General features: G+C 35.0%; 3 protein-coding genes across 4 annotated transcripts; 2 read left to right on the forward strand and 1 right to left on the reverse strand.

Annotated features, from left to right (window-relative positions):
* The first annotated feature begins 1,129 nt into the window (after window positions 1-1,129).
* Window positions 1,130-8,957, forward strand: LOC111909301 (uncharacterized ATP-dependent helicase C29A10.10c). The gene is made up of 8 exons (XM_023905103.3): window positions 1,130-1,286; window positions 2,208-3,515; window positions 5,200-5,388; window positions 5,490-5,585; window positions 5,676-5,832; window positions 5,916-6,048; window positions 6,130-7,899; window positions 7,980-8,957. The coding sequence occupies exons 2-8, from the start codon at window positions 2,345-2,347 to the stop codon at window positions 8,412-8,414; spliced, it is 3,951 nt and encodes a 1,316-aa protein (XP_023760871.1). The 5' UTR covers window positions 1,130-1,286; window positions 2,208-2,344; the 3' UTR covers window positions 8,415-8,957.
* A 3,407-nt stretch (window positions 8,958-12,364) lies between these two features.
* On the forward strand, window positions 12,365-17,644 carry LOC111909300 (uncharacterized). The gene is made up of 6 exons (XM_023905102.2): window positions 12,365-12,690; window positions 13,616-13,700; window positions 14,065-14,271; window positions 16,444-16,542; window positions 16,662-16,904; window positions 17,074-17,644. The coding sequence occupies exons 2-6, from the start codon at window positions 13,635-13,637 to the stop codon at window positions 17,473-17,475; spliced, it is 1,017 nt and encodes a 338-aa protein (XP_023760870.1). The 5' UTR covers window positions 12,365-12,690; window positions 13,616-13,634; the 3' UTR covers window positions 17,476-17,644.
* Window positions 17,645-17,960: 316 nt separating this feature from the next.
* On the reverse strand, window positions 17,961-20,792 carry LOC111909299 (2,3-bisphosphoglycerate-dependent phosphoglycerate mutase 1). 2 transcript variants are annotated; one of them, XM_023905099.3, is made up of 8 exons: window positions 20,492-20,792; window positions 19,483-19,742; window positions 19,194-19,429; window positions 18,943-19,061; window positions 18,704-18,860; window positions 18,512-18,613; window positions 18,302-18,421; window positions 17,961-18,205 (listed from the first exon to the last, which is right to left on the reverse strand). In XM_023905099.3, the coding sequence occupies exons 2-8, from the start codon at window positions 19,739-19,741 to the stop codon at window positions 18,161-18,163; spliced, it is 1,038 nt and encodes a 345-aa protein (XP_023760867.1). In that variant the 5' UTR covers window position 19,742; window positions 20,492-20,792; the 3' UTR covers window positions 17,961-18,160. The 2 variants fall into 2 exon arrangements, with proteins under 2 accessions (XP_023760867.1, XP_023760868.1); XM_023905100.3 differs by having other exon boundaries at window positions 19,194-19,417; window positions 20,492-20,789.

The raw sequence follows: 20,792 nt of genomic DNA on the forward strand, positions 1-20,792 counted from the left end.
AAGGCATTATAAAAATAACCATATAGTACATCTAAAATAAAGAAGTTACTAAAATGTATTTAAATACATAAATAATAAAACCTCAAAAATTGATTTATTAGAAGATTAATAATACCGTATTGACATTTTTTTATAATCATATTTATGTATTAATTTTTTTAAAATTTTTGAAAATAAAAATAGTAATTACAGATCGATTTTACCCAAGGTTCTAAATGACGTGAGGCGTGGCGTGGCGGCAAGGTCAAGCCTCAAGCTTAACAAGCCATGGCGAGTCATGACGTTTTTCAAGGCGTGATGTAAGGCGGCGATTTTGTATTAATTTAAAATTATATTACCACATAAATATAAATTTATATTAAATATAACTACTTTTTAGAAGTGTTAGATCAATAACTAGTAACAAAATTTTAACAAAAATCACAATACTTGTATCTCCGATTAGAAAAGACATAACAAAGAGCAAAAAATTGTGTCTCAAACGAAAAAACACGCGCCATAACGCGCCATGGCGCGCCATATCACGTCTTGCCACGCGCCACGCCTAACATCAACGTTATGAGGCTTTTCGTAACGGCGGAGCCACGCCTCATGTCATGGCACGCCTTGATGCGCACCATGGCGCGCCTTTTAAAACACTGATTTTACCCACTCTAAAAAAAAGAAAAAAAATGTATTATATTTATCGTTAACTAATCCGAATTCGTCATTTTATTGTCTCTATATCCAGTTAAGTATTTTATACTAGATTAGTTTGTATTCCAAAATTTAATAATTTGGTTCAAGAAAATATCTAAACAATCGGCAAGTAAGTAGAAAAGTTCGATAGTGAATATCGACGGTTAAATAATTAAATCAAATCAGAGTTGGAATAAATGCTGCATTTTTAATTAATTCAAACTAAATATTTTATTTGTATATAGTTTTTAATAATGAATTACAAAATATAATAATATTAATTACGAAAACAAACAAGATTATTATTATTATCTTTAACATGTGTTCATAAAGAAAAGAAAGATTCAACATATACGGATCGGGTCAGGAATCGGATCATCAAGTGACCCGTGTATGATCTGCCTGGCCACCCACCCACCCTCTCCATCAAGCCCGACCCCCACCCCCACCATTGCCCTATAAAACCCTCACTCAGGTCTCTCCTCAAATACACATCAAATTCACGGACAAGTTTTCCTTGTGAATTCTTCTCTCTCCCCTTCCATCACTCCTACTTTTCCTCTACTGGATTTGAATCAGCAAATAAGCACACAAACAATCAATCACAGGTGCGTTAATCCCTATTCATCACATATTTCAATATATATAAATAAATTAATTCACTAACTGGCCATTCATAAATCACAACAAGTATATGCTTAATCGTACATCGATTCTTCCCCCTTTTGGCTAATTTGATTTCCATTTAGGGATCTAAAGTTTTAGGTTGTATCAATACATGTGCGCATATAAGTTTTGAGGTCGAGGATTCAGTTGAATTAATCAAACCTTTTCATCTCTGCATTTTTAATCGTAAGAGTCCAATTCACATTGTTCATTAATTTTGTAATTGAGTGTGGTAGGATCATATGGTTTTTGATATACGTACATGGTACGATGTATGACTGATATGAATGTGACAGTTGGATCTTGAGAATCGGATCTCTTTAGGAATACGGGTTATATGAGTTAGGCTGGGTACGGGTTTGACTTATCGAATCTGTTTAGGGCACATGTAGCTTATATAATATTTAGGTTATCATATTTTCATTGCTCTGATCAGTTATTTGGACAGATTAAACTTAGATTTTTTGTCTTGACTTAATGTGACTGAATGTGGTGGTGTTTGTATTCTAGTTGCTCTCTTTATTGCTTTCACCGAGTAAATGTGTTGTGGTTTGTATTCTTATGTAATTATTTTCAGATTGTGACTCTCTTTTTAATGCATTGTTTCTAGGTGTAATAGGGTTGGTACATGTATAGCCATTCATTTATGAGGGTCTGCATCTTTGCGAATGTACTTTTCATATATAGCCGTTTATAGTATTCACATTCTATATGAATTTTGGTCTCTATAAGGGGCCTTTATGCCTAAGAGAGGATTGAAGATGTTCATTCGTGCTATTTAATTTCACTTTTTATAAAGTGTGAATCTTGTGTATTGATTACATTGTATCTAATGGATAGTTATTTCCTGAACTTATTTTCAGGTCCTACAGGTTTGAGGTAATACTGTCATTTTGCAATGGTATCGGGCATGTGATGTGCATCATTTTGCTCTAAAAGAACTGCAAATAAAGGTGGATCTTTCACACGATAGGGATAACTATATTTATGTATATGAGTAATGAGTTCTAAAGGAAAGCCATTATTTGATCTCAATGAACCTGCTGCAGAGGAGGATGAGGAGAGTGATGGTGTCTTCATCTTCCAGCCCCAAAGGGCAGTTCCATCAACTACACATACTTCCGACTTATTTACAAAATCCAATAGCCCTCGCAGATTAATAAACAACAATGCCTTTTCTCATGCATCCTCTGTTTCAGGCTTTCAGCCTTTTATTCGGTCAAAAGTTGAACAAACATCTGAAGTTGATGAAGACAAGAAAAGGGCAATTGATATTAGACCTGTTGTTGAAAAAGAAGAAGGTGAATGGTCTGATGCTGAGGGCTCTGCTGATGAGGTCCCTGAAAAACCAACTTCTGCCCTTGAAAATGATGATAAGTCACAAGTGAAACAAGAAGCTGTTCTAATGGATCAAAGGGATTCTGATGTGGCTTCTGTGAAGGATGAAAATATTCAAAACAACAACAATGCTTCTTTTGGAGTTGATGGTGATTCTATTGATAGGAAAAGTAGTGGTAGTAGGAATTCAGAGGGTGATATAGCTATGGATAGTCAAGAAGATTCTACAGTGGCTCCAAAACAAAAAGACATTAAAGGGGTTGAAGCAATTCATGCTTTAAAAATTGCGAATAATCCTGGAAAGCGTCCTAAAATTGATCATCAAAAGGAAGCAATGTTGGGGAAAAAACGTAGTAGACAGACAATGTTTCTTAATTTAGAAGATGTTAAGCAAGTAGGAACCATTAAAACCACAACTCCCAGAAGGCAGAACTTTCCGCCACCTGTCACGACTCGTATTGTGAAAGAATCACGTCTTCAACCTTCTACAAATGGAGATAAACAGATTCAGCCACCAGTGGCTGAAAGCAGTGGTTTCATGGAGTCTACTGATACCAAATCTGAATCTAATAATGGTGACATGAGTTCAGGAATTCTAGGGCGCCCAAAAAGGTCAGTTAGTAGTACGGATCTTGCTTTGAAGCAGACAAAGAATGCACAGGTCCCTGGTAGAAAGAGTGGTTTACTTAGTCAGAGTTCTATTGATCTAAAAACAGGAAGTAAAAAGCTTCCTTCCAAGAAGCCATTGACTATGACTACTCCCCAATATCAAGATACTTCAGTGGAACGTCTTCTTCGTGAGGTGACTAATGACAAGTTCTGGCAGCATCCAGGTCTGAAATGCTCCACAAGTTTACTCTTCATACCATATTCTTTTCTTCTTTTAATTTTAATAATAAATACCATTATTGCCTTTCGTATCATGCTGGTGTCATGGATTACCTTATCCTAAAGGAGCAGAGTGAGCATTTAACTCTGAACATTACATTTAGAGTGAGGCTAGTAGTAAACTAAATCACCTCTAAGATATTATATATGACTTAAATTTAATAGAATAGAAATCTCACTCTGCATTCTGTAGGACTGGATAGGACTTGTTGAAAAATATGCATAATTTTTCTTCCTTCTTAAGGATAGAGATAATTATCCAAAAAATGTTCTAAGAATTAAAATATTATACTTTTAATACCTTCTTCCACTCCTGAAAGGACATGAGCTGGCTGAGAAGAGCGGTGGAATCTCTTTTTTCGTGGTATTTTGTTATATGAAATTTAAATGAATTAAAGGTAATTGTAAGGCATATGCTGAAGACCTTAATGTAAAAGTTGCTGCTTTTTAAAGGAGCTTTTTTCTGTAGTCCTTGTTTTTTATATTTGACCACTCTGAAGATTTTGTAGTAGCATAACAACGCAAGTAATGGAATGACAAAGGGGAAGACTTTATTCTGTGAAAAGTAAAAGAATATTGAAAACGAATAAATTATTTAGGGAGCTTTAGGCCTTACAATCACACCTTTTTCTTTCTCCCATTCCGGATTCCTGTTTCGTTCTTCGTTGACAGAAAGAATTTAAAGATTCAGTGGTGGATCCTATGTAATAATGAAAAAAGTATCATGAGCACAAACTATCTTCTACTGAGCTCATTGTTTTGAGACGTGCATTCTATATATAATGGAGAAAGAAGTTGTATATGGGACTGTGCTGTAGGTATACTTATATACAAAGAGTGTAGAAAGTTTGTGTTTTATCTGTTTTTTTAAAAGCCACATGTTAGGAAAGGATGAGTCAGCATCTTGATTAGCAACCACACAAAGCGGTCAATCTGTAAAACTCTTAGGAAGAAGATGATGTGATGTTGATATTAGAATTTGATTGGATAAATAATAAAAAGGAACACAAGTGCCCGCTGGCAAATCTTGATCCAATGCTTTCTAGTGCTAAGGCGATGATGTTTCTTTTTCCCCTGTTTAGTGCTGTATGGACAAATAATGTTTGAAGAAAGGATAATAAGCATTAGGAATATGGAAAGAAAAAAATAGATGAGGGGAACTTTGTAAAAAAGTTAGGGACTTAATGGGTACAGCCCCATTTCCCTGACTTTAATATAAAGTCGTTCTTTTTGCATAAAGTCAAAAAAAACACCTCATATATAGCTTACTGGGGACTAACTGTCCGCATTAAGTCCACCAAGTCAAAAAAGAAACAACACCTAACATTTTTCCCCGTTGTTTCACAGTACATGGTTTTTGGATGATTGATATTTCCATCCTCTTTGTAAATGTGGTAATGGATTCTTTTGCCTTGCAGGGGAGAATATTATGATGTGAACTGTCACAAGTAGATTCGTATTTTAGGGTGTAGCTTCATCTTCATGATGGAAGTTTTGTAGGCTAAATTACTACTATCATTTGTAGCATTCTTAATCTTCTTTTTTTTTTTTTTTCTTTACAAGTTGTTGTTTAATATATGGATTTATATTTATTGTGTAATAAAACGACCACAAATTTTGGACATTCAGAGGAGGCAGAACTTCAGTGTGTTCCGGGAACCTTTGAATCAGTAGAAGAATACGTTAAAGTATTTGAGCCATTGCTTTTTGAAGAATGTCGGGCCCAGCTCTACAGTACTTGGGAGGAATCAACAGAAATGTCTTCCAGAGATTTGCATGCAATGGTCCGTATAAAAACTGTCGAGAGACGAGAAAGAGGTATTATTATTTATTACTTCTCATCTTCTTAATCTAATTTTCCTTTTCTTTAAATGTTATTTTATAGTAATCATTTTACTTAAATCCATTTGTGTTATCAGGCTGGTATGATGTGATACTTGTGCCTGCAAATGAATGCAGATGGAACTTCAAAGAGGGTGATGTGGCAGTTCTTTCCACCCCCAGACCAGGAACAGGTTTATCTCAACTTTTAATCAGTCAGTTAAAAAAGTGAATCTTTGTTTGCGTAAATTGACAAAAAATGATACATTATTTTCATCAAGCAGTGATATCCAAGAGAAACAACAATTCAAATATGGGGGAAGAGTCGGAGGTGAGTGGACGTGTGGCAGGCACTGTAAGGCGCCACATACCAATTGATACCCGTGATCCTACAGGGGCAATCCTTCACTTTTATGTCGGGGATTCATACGATTCTAACAGGTATCAATATAATTTTTGTTTATTTTTCTACTTTTTTTTTAGTGTATGCTAATCAAGAATTATGGTCTTGTTACTAATTACAGCAAGAGTGATGATGATCATATTTTAAAAAAGCTACATCCTAAAGGAATCTGGTATCTTACCATTCTCGGCTCACTTGCTACAACTCAAAGAGAATATATCGCTTTGCATGCATTTCGTAGACTCAATTCACAGGTGAGTTTTACAATTTTGGCATCAAATTCAATGCAAAAATAGTATTTCATTTTTAATTTTTTTTAAAATGTTTTTGTATAGATGCAAACTGCGATTCTTCAACCTAGCCCAGAGATGTTCCCGAAATACGAAGAACAGGCACCCGCAATGCCCGATTGTTTTACACCAAGCTTCTTCGATTATCTCCACCGCACCTTCAATGCCCCCCAGCTGTCAGCAATTCATTGGGCAGCAACACATACTGCAGCAGGTACAACAACCGGGTCCACAAAAAGACAAGAACCATGGCCTTTTACACTTGTTCAGGGCCCACCCGGAACCGGAAAGACTCATACAGTCTGGGGTATGCTCAATGTCATCCATCTAGTCCAATACCAACATTACTACACCGCATTGTTAAAAAAACTAGCTCCCGAAAGCTACAAACAAACAACTGAAAACCTCGTTTCCGATAATGCCCCTGCCGGCTCAATCGATGAAGTCCTCCAAAGCATGGACCAGAACCTCTTTCGGACACTTCACAAGCTCTGCCCGAAACCGAGAATGCTCGTGTGTGCCCCTTCAAACGCAGCAACCGATGAGCTTCTGACACGTGTCCTTGACCGCGGGTTTATAGACGGCGAGATGAAAGTATACCGCCCAGATGTTGCCCGGGTCGGGGTCGATTCCCAAACCCGGGCAGCCCAGGCAGTATCAGTCGAACGTAGAACCGAGCAACTTTTAGTAAAGAGCCGAGATGAAGTTTACGGGTGGATGCACCAGTTACGGGCCCGCGAAGCCCAATTGTCTACACAAATTGCAGCCCTTCAAAGAGATTTAAATGTCGCAGCTGTCACGGGTCGGTCCCAAGGATCCGTGGGTGTCGACCCGGATGTTCTCATGGCCCGTGACCAGAGCCGGGACTCATTGTTACAAAACCTGGCTGCGGTTGTTGAAAACCGGGACAAAGTTTTAGTGGAAATGTCCCGTCTTTTCATTCTAGAAGGCCGGTTTCGCAATGGTGCCAACTTTAATTTAGAAGAAGCCCGAGCTAGCCTCGAAGCAAGTTTCGCCAACGAGGCAGAGGTTGTTTTTACCACGGTCTCGAGTAGCGGACGGAAATTATTCTCACGGTTGACCCACGGGTTCGATATGGTGGTGATCGATGAAGCGGCTCAAGCTAGTGAAGTCGGGGTGCTTCCGCCTCTCGCTCTTGGTGCAGCCCGGTGCGTGTTAGTCGGGGACCCACAGCAACTTCCAGCAACTGTAATCAGCAAAGCTGCTGGTACATTGCTATACAGTAGGAGTCTTTTTGAAAGGTTTCAACAAGCAGGCTGCCCGACTATGTTGCTTTCGGTTCAATACCGAATGCACCCTCAGATACGGGAATTTCCTTCTAGATACTTCTATCAAGGACGTCTTACCGATAGTGAAAGTGTTACAAATTCGCCCGATGAACCCTACTATAAAGACCCGATTTTAAGGCCATATGTTTTTTACGATATTACCCATGGGCGGGAATCGCATCGGGGCGGGTCGGTCTCGTATCAGAATATACACGAAGCACAATTTTGTTTGAAGTTATATCAACATCTTCAGAAAAGTGTGAAGTCGTTGGGTATACCGAAAGTTTCGGTGGGTATAATAACGCCGTATAAGCTCCAATTAAAATGTATTCAACGTGAATTTGAGGAGGTTTTGAAATCGGAAGAAGGGAAGGATCTTTATATCAATACAGTCGATGCTTTTCAAGGACAAGAACGTGATGTCATCATTATGTCGTGTGTTCGTGCTTCCAATCACGGTGTGGGATTTGTTGCTGATATTCGACGGATGAATGTTGCTCTTACACGTGCTAAAAGGGCACTTTGGGTATTATTTATTTCCCGTGTTTTATTCTTTTTTTCCCTTTTTTTTTTTATAATATTTACTAAGTTTTATGTGTTTTATAGGTGATGGGAAATGCAAGTACATTGGTTCAATCGGATGATTGGAGTGCACTTATAGCGGATGCAAAATCACGGGAATGTTACATGGACATGGAGTCTCTTCCTAAAGATTTCTTGGTGTCGAAGGGCCCACATCCACCTCCACCACAGGCACGGTTTTCTAACATGAGGGGTTTGAAGAGACCCGGGTTAAGACACCGATCATATAACGATCACATGGAGTCTTCAAGGTCAGGGACACCTTCAGAAGATGATGAGAAATCAAACTTATCGTATCCTTCAAGAAACGGGAATTACCGGTCTTTCAAGCCACCATTTGAGAATTCTAATTCTCTTGATGATTTTGACCAGTCGGGTGATCGATCACGGGATGCCTGGCAACAGGGTATTCAAAAGAGACCAAATTCAACCACAGTTCCAGGAAAACGGGACCCATGATCCGAGTTTTTTAGATGGAGATTCACGGATTTTGAAGAAAAGCGGAGTTTGGGCCATATTTAGATTGATGGAGTTGCTAAATAACTTCTGAAAGAAAGTGGTTCGAAATATTGATGAAGAAGGTGCATATGGACTATATGCAAAAATCGATGATTAATTTGTGAGGTGAGCAAAATCTCTCTTCATTCCATTTTTGACATGTAGTCCATGATGATATGATGATGATTAATGTGACTACACCATGGATTGATGGATGCTCGAGTTGAGGGCTTGCATCCATGCTTTTGTTGTCGGTGCAGTCGGATTGGATTGGATTGGGTTGGGTTGATGAGAAGTAAGTTATGATGGTTGAAATGGGGATGAAAATGAGTTGATAGAAAATGAATAGAGAAAGATTTAGGGTTTGTTATTGATTCATATAATAGATAGATAGTATCTTGAAGAACAATGTCAAGATTTTGTATAGAAAGGAAACGAGGGGGTGGTGTTGATGATGATAAAAATTTAAAGGAAAGAAAGAAGTAAACTTTACTTTTAGGGGCATTGGTGGTCTTGTTACATGTTTTCACTTTAAAAAATATAATAGGCAATATTTAAATCATCTTTAAACACAAGTGTTTATTTTTTATGCTGTTTCAAAATTCAAACTCAACAGTGGGACTGGATTTCGGGGTTTATAAAATAAATAGAATATTTAAATGATCATGAAACTTCTGGAGTATTCCTCTAATTAATTGTAAACTATATAAAAAGTCAAGTCAATGGTACTTTTAAACCTAAATTAGTCGAATACTAGAGATTATTCAACCTTGAATTCAAAGAGCTTGAAGAGAGCATTGCATAAAAGTATGAATTGGTTGTCTTTTATTAAAACTGAAAATTTACATAAAAAGGCAACTTGATTTTATTCTGAATTATGAACTATGTTTAGAGGGTTTATTAACACCATAAAAAATCAAAGCGAAGTAAGAGTAGAAAATCATGAAAGGAATAACAAAATTTAGGTGGAAAGTATGTGATTAATAAATTTATTGTTTTGAGGTTACCTTATTATGGTTTTTCCTGTGTTTCCGATCTAAGGAAAGAATGGTTTATATTTAACCTTCAAGAATCAAAAGCTTCGCTTGTTTCCGTCAATATATAATTATAAATGCAACAAACATATTTTTAAAATTCATTATTCAATCATTAACTATTTGTTTCTTTGAGAGATGCAAAATGTTTAATTAAACAGATATAACAAGTCCTTGACCGACGATTTGATGCATAAACTACCTTTTAATATTTCAAGATAAGGAGTTACCTACCGCTCATTCTCATCACTTCAATTTTTTTATAAGATTTGATTTTTGTGGGTTTATTGTTAATTTATTATAATTTTAAGTCGTTATAAGTGTTGGTAAATATTTAAAACGATAACTTATTTAATATTGTCTTATTAAAATAGTCTTATGAGATGAGTCTTCCTAATTTTGTTTATTTTCTCTAATTGTTTCCAATATATTTTTCTTCATTGTAATTGATGCTTTTGTGATATTAATAAAACCGTAGCCCTACTTGGATGTAAATATTTATGGTATTATAATCTACTTTCATGGGCATTGATTGAAGAAGTTTTCATCTCATTCAATGCTTTCACGCATTTTTGGGCATTGCTATTATTGATTGATTTTTTCAGGTTGGTTGATATATTATATATGGCTACTACCTATTAATTTTGTGCATTGTCGAATGTTGATTGATTTTGTGGTTGTCCTTTTCTTATGGTTTTAAAAAAGATGATTACCTTCTGTCAATTAGAATTTATTTAGATGGTAAAATTGTGCTTAATGAAGTTATGTTATGAAGTATTGTTCCATATTTGGGTAGTTCCAATAGTTTCTTGCCTCCATTCCTCACATTTTTTTCGGCCTCTTCTAAAAAATGTGTCTTAGACAAGACTTTCGGGTATATAATCTTCCTTATCGATCTTGGATTTAGGTGCATCCAACCACATGTCGCTTAATTCATCATCCTCATATCTCATGCACCCCCAGCCTCCATCATCCTCAGAGCTCATGCACCAAACCCTAGCCTCCCTCTTGGCATTTTGAGCTCATTGTTGCTAGCTGGATTCTATATTCTGAGCATTCCTTGGACCATTATAAGTGTTCATAACTTATGTTTTGGTTCATTTGTGTGTTTAAATCTAAGGTTAATGGGTTTTGACCCATTTTGACTCCATGTTCTTGGAAATGATCAATCTCCAGAACTCCATCTTGTCTATAAGCAAGTCTATGACTTTCAAGATGCAGAAAAATGTTTGTGGTTGTGTTTTCAACCAACCATGCAATGGATATACAACTTTAGTGGACAACATCACGTCACGGTTATAGATCTTGAAGGATTTGGATATTAGAATGGATAAATTTGGAAACTTTATCCATTAAATCCATGGAAAGATTCATACTTGAGAACCTAAGCCTTCATCAGTAAGGATTAAGTGCTTAATGAATGAAATGTTCTACCATAGGAATTACGGCGTGATCAAGGGCTGGCAACGACGCGATAAATAAGGGATCCCCACAACTGTTTTGTCGTGACTCAACCATGACACGACCAAGGATTTGTCACGGTGCGGTTGTCGTTGACTATTGGTTGTTGGCCATTGACTTTTTGACAAGTTTGACTTTTTACCAACCTTGTTTAATTGAGTCTTAAATTACGATTGGAGGGGCAAAATGGTCTTTTCCACATAATAGTCTTTATGGACCTAGACTCGATAAGGAAGTGTAGTTGAGTATTTGTACCTTAATTGTTAAATTAGGGTTATTTATTATGTAGTTTTGGGGAAGACTTGATATCACTAGCTTGAGTTGTGGGGGTTCATCTTGTCTTCTAATCAGGTGAGCTTTTATGAACTTACTTATTATATAGGCTATGTGTTATATGTATGCCACCTAGAGAAAAGCCTCTCAGAGGGAATCTAGTTGAATTAAAAGGATGTAAGACACAAAAATCCTCTCGGAGAAAAGTGGTCATGGATTAGACAACTGGAGAAAAGCCTCATGGAGGGAATCCAGTTGTTTCAGTCTGGATGGCCATGTACGGATGGTTGCATGGTGGATTACTAGGGAATAGCCCTTTAAGTGAGGGAAGTTCTAGTTGTATCATCTGGGGTAGAAGATTATGCTAACATATGTTATGTGTTCGGTTATACGTGATTACTATTTGATGTTTATGTGTATGATGAGAAATGCATATGATCTGTATAATGGGTGAGTGTTATGATTACTCACTAAGCTTTGGGTTTACAGTTGCTATTTTACATTTTAGCTGAAGGTCCGTTAGGTTCGAAGGGTATGGAGTTTGCTTGATTGGAATTTCTAGACATGTTAGGGGCATGACATGTATTTATGTTATCTTTTGTGTTTTCATTTACAAAACAAGAGTAGCTTCCGCATTTTTATGAAATTTGATGATCAGACTATGTTGTTATCTTATGGATGAAACCCTTTTTAGTATTATCAATACTCTCCTTTTGAAAAAAAATATATATGGTTAATTTTTGAGATGTTACATTAAAGTCCAAAACCTAAGTCGTCCTGATATACGAGAAAATGTAAATCTAGGTATCCTATGCGTCGAAATTTTGCGGCGTCATAAATTATAATAATAATGTACTAGTCAACATTATATTACATCTATATCAAATCTAGATTTTACATTTTTAGTATTATACTTAGTTTTGACATTAGTTAAATATATTAAATTTGATAATATATAATATAATAATGATACAAAAGTACAAAGTTTATAAAAGATTATATGTATATAGGGTAGAGGACAGTTGTTTTGGAATCTTCTTATGTTTTCTAAAAGCTTGTTGTAAAATAAAATAAAATAAAAAGGTGGTTCAAAAATCAAAATATATTAGTAGGAGTTGCATGAGGACTTTTTTGCCGACTGACAAAGTAATATTAGATACCCTGCTTGTGGCAAGTCGAATTTGACCATGTCCAAGAAACCATCCGAACTTGAGCTTCGCTATCATCTCATTCACATCATAATCTGCCTGTTTTTCTTCTCCCCCATCGCCACATGGCTCCTTCTATTGATCCTCATCAATAAAAACAAGAACCCATCTTTTGATTTTTCTCAAATCCCTAATTAATACACTTTACTTATAATTTAATCACCCTTCTTATTTCTCATCTTGATGGTTACATCTTCATCTTCTTTGAGATCTCCGTATACTCTGCTCTTCAATCTCTCGTCACAACCCCAGAAGAAAGAGGTAATCTCCCATATTTTTTTTATATATTTTTCTAAAATTCTTTTTATTCTCATCCATGAACAACTCTTTTTAGTTTGCTGATTTCGTTTCGGTAAAACAATTTTTCCACCCCCTGTTTTTCTTATTGAAATTGCGTATTTTAGTGATCGCGATGTGTAAATATGATAATCTGTAATTGCATAGAATTTGTAGAATTAGGCTGTGTGTTCCTTGGACTGGATTTGATTTAATAAATATTACTAATTTCTTTTTATGTATCCATCTGGAATCTGAATTGTTCTTGATCCAACTATCTTATACTGGTGATTAGTTGCTTATATTTTTTGTGGGTAATTTGAATAGATAAAACAAAAATAGTGAATGCATGATTATTCTTGAATTGTGCCCACTTTCCCCTCTATTAATTTGAAGTGTTCTTCGCCTGATTGTGTCATTTGTGTGTTTAGTTGCTTATACTTGTGTGGTTATGGGGTTTGATGAAAAAGATGTTGACTTTTCAATCAATACACGATTGTTCTTGAATTGTTCAGACTCTTCCGTTTATGAATTTGAAGAGTTCTTGGATTGATTGTTTTCATGAGAATTTGATGAAAAATAGGTTGCTTTTTGGGTGACAGTGCATGAATGTTTATGTTGTAGTCGATGCATGCTTGCTCTTGATTATATTGTTACTCTTTTTCTCTTTCTTTGAAGAGATAAATATATTGTTGATAACTTGATATAAAATAAAAAAAAGAAAAAAAAAATCAGTTTGACTTTATATGTTCAAACCTATTGTTTTCAAATCAAACTTGTTATGGATTTTGTCACAAATTTGACAAAAAAATTTGTTGTAATTATCTCTTTATGAAGTTTATTTGATTGAATTTACTTTAATGGTAATAACTTTGATTATTTTAATTAATTTTAATTATTTATCCTTCAGATACAGGATTTCTTATACTATGAATCCACAGTTGAGGAAATCAAGCTCGAGTGTTTCCGTATCTGCACAAGATCAACCAAAGTTGGTATGTTTTGAAATACTTCAAATGTGTCATTTCAAAATGAGTAAAATACAGAGAAAAACACTTGTATACTCACAATTTTATCAATTTAGCCACTTAAATATTCTATATAGTGTCTAAACCATTATCGAAACCGGGTAACAAGAGATAAATAAGAATTTAGGTTTAAGCTTGATATAATGGTGAAAGTACATTTTTTTGAGAGGATATCAAAATATTTCTTAAATGGTCAGAAAAAGTATAACAGTTTAATTACTATAACAATTAGTGTAGTTAAAATTGATTAAACATAAAAACACAAGTGCTTTTCTATATTTTACTTTTTTAAATAGTTAAGTGAGGGTACAATGACTACGTTTTAAATTAGATTAATGAGGTGCGGAAGGGAATTGAGAAGCATAAGTCCATTGACAAGATCAAGCAGCGGCTTAAGGATGAGTATACTCGTTATTTATCTGATGAATCTATTTCGAGATATTTAAGGGCACGAAATTGGAACGTTAAAAAAGCAGAAAAAATGCTTGAAACATCCCTAATATGGAGAATGAATTACAGGCCCGAAGATATTCGATGGGTAAACTCTTCTTAACCAATCTTTACCATTACTTCAGTCTCATTTAGTTTCTTATACTATCGTCTCTTTTCATACAACTAGCTTGTTGTTTTCATGTCCTGGCCTTACCAAATGCTTATAGATAGCCTGTGTTGTCATGTCCTCGTCTTACCAAATACTATACAAATAACAATCAAATCAAGAAAAATCATATCATGTTATACCATACACATAAATAGTTTGTCATGTCATGTCGTAGTCTTACCAATCACATACAGACATATCCTAGTCATGTCATATCATATCCTAGTCTTAATAAACACTATACAGACATCCGATTGTGTCATGTCATATCCTAGTCTTACCAAACATGTACAAGTCCAGCTAATGTCATATCATATCTTGGTCTTACCAAATACTATACAAATAACAATCAAATCAAGAAAAATCATATCATGTTATACCATACACATAAATAGTTTGTCATGTCATGTCGTAGTCTTACCAATCACATACAGACATATCCTAGTCATGTCATATCATATCCTAGTCTTAATAAACACTATACAGACATCCGATTGTGTCATGTCATATCCTAGTCTTACCAAACATGTACAAGTCCAGCTAATGTCATATCATATCTTGGTCTTACCAAATACTATACAAATAACAATCAAATCAAGAAAAATCATATCATGTTATACCATACACATAAATAGTTTGTCATGTCATGTCGTAGTCTTACCAATCACATACAGACATATCCTAGTCATGTCATATCATATCCTAGTCTTAATAAACACTATACAGACATCCGATTGTGTCATGTCATATCCTAGTCTTACCAAACATGTACAAGTCCAGCTAATGTCATATCATATCTTGGTCTTACCAAATACTATACAAATAACAATCAAATCAAGAAAAATCATATCATGTTATACCATACACATAAATAGTTTGTCATGTCATGTCGTAGTCTTACCAATCACATACAGACATATCCTAGTCATGTCATATCATATCCTAGTCTTAATAAACACTATACAGACATCCGATTGTGTCATGTCATATCCTAGTCTTACCAAACATGTACAAGTCCAGCTAATGTCATATCATATCTTGGTCTTACCAAATACTATACAAATAACAATCAAATCAAGAAAAATCATATCATGTTATACCATACACATAAATAGTTTGTCATGTCATGTCGTAGTCTTACCAATCACATACAGACATATCCTAGTCATGTCATATCATATCCTAGTCTTAATAAACACTATACAGACATCCGATTGTGTCATGTCATATCCTAGTCTTACCAAACATGTACAAGTCCAGCTAATGTCATATCATATCTTGGTCTTACCAAATACTATACAAATAACAATCAAATCAAGAAAAATCATATCATGTTATACCATACACATAAATAGTTTGTCATGTCATGTCGTAGTCTTACCAATCACATACAGACATATCCTAGTCATGTCATATCATATCCTAGTCTTAATAAACACTATACAGACATCCGATTGTGTCATGTCATATCCTAGTCTTACCAAACATGTACAAGTCCAGCTAATGTCATATCATATCTTGGTCTTACCAAATACTATACAAATAACAATCAAATCAAGAAAAATCATATCATGTTATACCATACACATAAATAGTTTGTCATGTCATGTCGTAGTCTTACCAATCACATACAGACATATCCTAGTCATGTCATATCATATCCTAGTCTTAATAAACACTATACAGACATCCGATTGTGTCATGTCATATCCTAGTCTTACCAAACATGTACAAGTCCAGCTAATGTCATATCATATCTTGGTCTTACCAAATACTATACAAATAACAATCAAATCAAGAAAAATCATATCATGTTATACCATACACATAAATAGTTTGTCATGTCATGTCGTAGTCTTACCAATCACATACAGACATATCCTAGTCATGTCATATCATATCCTAGTCTTAATAAACACTATACAGACATCCGATTGTGTCATGTCATATCCTAGTCTTACCAAACATGTACAAGTCCAGCTAATGTCATATCATATCTTGGTCTTACCAAATCTATACACATAGTTTATTGTGTAATATGTTAATAGATGCAACCTAGATGTTGCTCCTTATTCTTTTATTTTGTGTAATGTTGTTTATTTGATGTAGGATCATGTTGCGCCCGAGGCAGAAACGGGAAAAATTTATCGATCAAGTTTTATGGACAAGCTAGGGAGGACCATACTTGTTATGAGACCGAAATGCCAGGTTTCATCTCACATTTTCCATTTGGACATCATGAATGAATGAAATGTTCTTTTTTTTTGGTTTGACGTGTGTTTGTTTCAATACACACTCTTTTTTTTTTTTTTCATCTTTGACTGCAGAACTCCAAGTCAACGCGAGCACAAATAAAATATTTAGTATATTGCATGGAAAACGCGATACTTAATTTGCCACCGGAACAAGAACAAATGGTTTGGTTGATTGATTTTCATGGGTTTAGTATGTCGAATGTATCCATCAAGACCACAAAAGAAACTGCTCATATTTTGCAAGATCATTATCCCGAAAGGCTCGGCCTAGCAATTCTTTACAATCCACCCAGATTCTTTGAACCATTTTGGAGGGTATGTACATACAAACAAACGGTTTGACCTAAGGTCAAACATGTAGTTTTAGACTTCTAGTTTATATAGGAAAATGTTGAAACTTATTTCTCATATAAATTTTAAACATCATTTATATTTATCAGACAACACTTTATAGTTTGACTTGAGAATGATGGTGTTATTGCAGGTTGTGAAACCGTTTCTGGAGCCGAAAACTGCAAACAAAGTGAAGTTTGTATATTCGGATGATCCAAACACAAAGAACATCATGGAAAGCATGTTTTACATAGACAGACTGGAGTCTGCATTTGGCGGGAGAAACGAAGCAAAATTTGACCTTAAAATATATGCAGCAAGAATGAAAGAAGATGATGCAAAGAGAGTTGCTCTTTGTAATGGAGAATGCAGCTCCAGCACACCAAGGGGTCGGGGCTCCACTTTCTCTGAATTCACCGCCACAAATTCCGATTCTGATTCCGATGGCGGGAAACCAAAGTCGCCGGAGATTAATGAGGAGGCCATATTGGCGGAAGCTCAAAAGATTGAGGCGGCTGATGGTGGTGGAAGAGGTGCTCGGATTGAGGCTTAGTAATTTGCTCATTTTTCAGCTCGTTTTTTAATTTGAAACTTATGGTTTTTTTTTTTTGGCTATCTTGACATCATTGAAGGCTGTTTATTTCATAAATTAATGTTCAGTTTCATCATGTGTTCTTGAATCAGAGTTTTTGATGTTAGTAAGCCTTTCTATTTTTGTTTCATTCATGTCACTAATCAAAATTTATGGATTTTCTTACTTGTGTGGCATGGACTTGGCATCCATGGTTTTGATGAAAAAGATGTCGACTTTTCAGTCAACGCATGTTGTTCTTAAATTGTGCAGACACTTTTGTTTATGAATCGGAAGAGCTTATGTATAACAAATGATTTTAACTTTTTAAGTGACCAAACTTACAATGTACTTTATTTTACCAATCGTAACTAACTGAAAAGGAAAACATCAACTGTTTTCAGGTTTGTTTCCAGTTATATATTTTTTTTAATATATATCAAGTTTAAATCTCACAGATGTCCAACTGTTAACAACTTCTTAGGGATCAAATTCTATAAATAAAGCCATCATCCAGTATTTAAATAATAACAGAAAAACATTTTATTTTCAATTAATAAAGCAATAGAGAATTTGCTTTTCTACTGCTTCACAAATGTTCATATATGGGATGCTCTAGCTAAATTTCATCGTTTATAAATAAGCAGGTGAGATTCTTCAACATTAATTAATGCAGCATCTCATCTAACTTCTGCCTGTATTTAGCCAAATTCTGCAACATACATACATACATACATAAATCATTAAATCCTAATTTATATATCTTCAATGGAAATTAATAAATTAATATTAGAAAATATGGGCTGACCTTAGTATACGCATAGACACCAGCCTCAGTAGGAGCTGCTGGACTTCCTCTTCTGATGTATTTTTCCTCTTTCGCAATGTAAAGCATCGGTATCCCCGTTGATAGTTCCAAACTTATCACCTAACAAAAAATAATATTTTTCAGAATAATTCCAAACTAAGCTTGAGACAGGAGGGCATTTACGTCTTTTGCACACACACACACACACACCTCTTGAGAAGTGAGTTTGTCAAGATACATTATGATGGATCTCAAGGAATTCCCATGTGCAGCAATCATTACATTCTTTCCTGCTCGCAGTTGAGGTTCAATCTGAAACACATTTCAAATCTCAAAAAATCATTTAACACAAGACAAGAGAAAAAAGAAATATGAAATACTAAAATTGCAAGGCATTCTGACTTGTTGTGTAAAGTATGCAACGGCTCTTTCAGCACACATTTCCAAACTCTCCCCATTTGGTGGAGGAATATCATAACTTCGCCTCCATTCATGCACTTGTTCTTTTCCATATTTATCTGCTGTTTCCTGCTTATTTAAACCTTGTAGTTCTCCATACCTCCACAAAACAAGAAACAAAAATCAAGTCAACAAAAAGTCAACCCAACCGAAAATCCAGTATAAAAGATATTAACACCTACATTCTTTCATTTAGTTGCCAAGCTGTCACAACAGGTATACACTGCTTCTTTGTTTCTTCACTGAAAATTTGACTCCAAGCCTTGGCTTGTTCATTTTCATCATGCATCACAATTGGCACCTACATTATATTATACATACATACATACATACATACATACCAGTTTATAAATTTAGGGACAAATAGCAACATACTTTTAATCTATTTGTTTATCATAGCATCTGACTTAAATTTGTTTTAGAAATTGAGTACCTTTTTGCGACGATGTTGAGTCATAGCAAGCATAGCAGTCATTTGTGCACGAATCAAAGAGGAAGTATAAATCATGTCAATTGGTATATTGCTTATTCTTTTTCCAGCTTCAATGGCTTCCTCAACACCCTTCTTTGTCAATGGCACATCAACACAACCTGTGAACAAGTTCTTCTCATTCCAAAGGGACTCACCATGCCTAATTAATATCAAAGCCGCTTCACCTGAAACATCAACTATATTTCAATTTTGACTTTTATCAAATGTCAAATGAAGCAAGATTTCGTACTTGGTTTCTTGGAAGTGTTGCCATTTAATGGATTGCACTCTGAAGTTTGATAAGAAGAAGATGATGATGATTGAATTGATCCACAACTTCTCTTTCTAGAGCCATAATGTTCTCTTTTCAATGGTCCAGTTCCGAATTTTAAACTTCTTGCCATCAACCTCATAGGAATACTTCCACATTCCTGGTGAAGGGCAGAATTACCAATATGCCCCCGAGGCTCAAGAGTACCAATAGCTTGATGGAACATAGTTGCAGCCATTCTAGAAACCAACAATTAAGTATTAGCCTCTACTATACATAACAATTAACCAAATCTCCCTGATTTTGACATATTTTCACTTAGGTTCCATATCATGAAAATAGACCTTCAACATTGAAAACAGATTATTTTATAACAAGATCAGAATCTTTGTTATTTGTCACATATTTCATACTGTTTATCTTAGCTATTGGCTTCTAAGAGAAGAGCTACAATTTGACTTTGGAAGTCAAAAATATAGTTTTCAAGTTCAAAACTTAAATGGGGTTTTGATCTTTCTATTGATATTTTTTTTTCTAATTATATTAAACCTAATAACCACCGCTACCAATACAGTAACGGTGACCTTAAATCTGCAACAAAATCCATACCAATTTCGCATCTGGAAAATTGTTAGGTTTGACACAAAAGTCAAAACTAGCTTGAGGGAGAAATTGAAACGAAAACACAAGCAGATCTGGTTTTAAGTTAACACAAAAAACATAATAATAAATCGACGAGTTACTAACAACCAACGGAGATTAAGATACACGTACTTTACACGAATTAATGTATGCTACACACAACTTCAAATGTAAATAATAGCAAATGAGTATCACCAAAGGTGGACTCTAGGGCACACAACTATAAGAAACGTATCAAGATTAAAACAGCTTTGAGAAATATATTGAAACTTTACCTAATAAATGATCAAAGAAATCAAATAATTTCGTGCAAAATTACAAAGAGAATTAGAAAAAGAGATCTTACATTACTTATAAAGCAAAAGAAAGTGAATGATTTGGGATTTGGCGATATAATCGATGCAGAGACAACGCTGGTTGCAGGGAGAAGTAAAAAGTTGACGGAGAAGAAGACGATCAACAAAAAGCGAGAGACTTGTGGTTGTTTTAGAAAGAGTTTCTTATGGCGTTTGGTTTTGAGAAACGTTAGAAAGGGTTCTAAATTCGTGTCTGGAAAAAGGGGGAGAAGAAAATGAGAGGAAAATCTGGCACCCCTTTTTATAATTCTATGTCAACTTGTATTGGTGAAGAACGTAAGTTGGTAGGTA

Source organism: Lactuca sativa, chromosome 1 (genome assembly GCF_002870075.4).
Source record: "Lactuca sativa cultivar Salinas chromosome 1, Lsat_Salinas_v11, whole genome shotgun sequence".
Lineage (NCBI taxonomy): Eukaryota > Viridiplantae > Streptophyta > Magnoliopsida > Asterales > Asteraceae > Lactuca > Lactuca sativa.

Excerpts from the sequence above, each read along its gene's own strand:
- LOC111909301 (XM_023905103.3), top strand. The coding sequence starts at position 2,345 with ATGAGTTCTAAAGGAAAGCCATTATTTGATCTCAATGAACCTGCTGCA. Across the intron at positions 5,586-5,675 it reads CACCCCCAGACCAGGAACAG|TGATATCCAAGAGAAACAAC; the intron begins GTTTATCTCAAC and ends TTCATCAAGCAG. Across the intron at positions 5,833-5,915 it reads GATTCATACGATTCTAACAG|CAAGAGTGATGATGATCATA; the intron begins GTATCAATATAA and ends TACTAATTACAG.
- LOC111909300 (XM_023905102.2), top strand. The coding sequence starts at position 13,635 with ATGAATCCACAGTTGAGGAAATCAAGCTCGAGTGTTTCCGTATCTGCA. Across the intron at positions 13,701-14,064 it reads CACAAGATCAACCAAAGTTG|ATTAATGAGGTGCGGAAGGG; the intron begins GTATGTTTTGAA and ends GTTTTAAATTAG. Across the intron at positions 16,543-16,661 it reads TTATGAGACCGAAATGCCAG|AACTCCAAGTCAACGCGAGC; the intron begins GTTTCATCTCAC and ends CTTTGACTGCAG.
- LOC111909299 (XM_023905099.3), bottom strand. The coding sequence starts at position 19,741 with ATGGCTGCAACTATGTTCCATCAAGCTATTGGTACTCTTGAGCCTCGG. Across the intron at positions 19,062-19,193 it reads CTCAACATCGTCGCAAAAAG|GTGCCAATTGTGATGCATGA; the intron begins GTACTCAATTTC and ends AATATAATGTAG. Across the intron at positions 18,614-18,703 it reads TTGCATACTTTACACAACAA|ATTGAACCTCAACTGCGAGC; the intron begins GTCAGAATGCCT and ends AATGTGTTTCAG.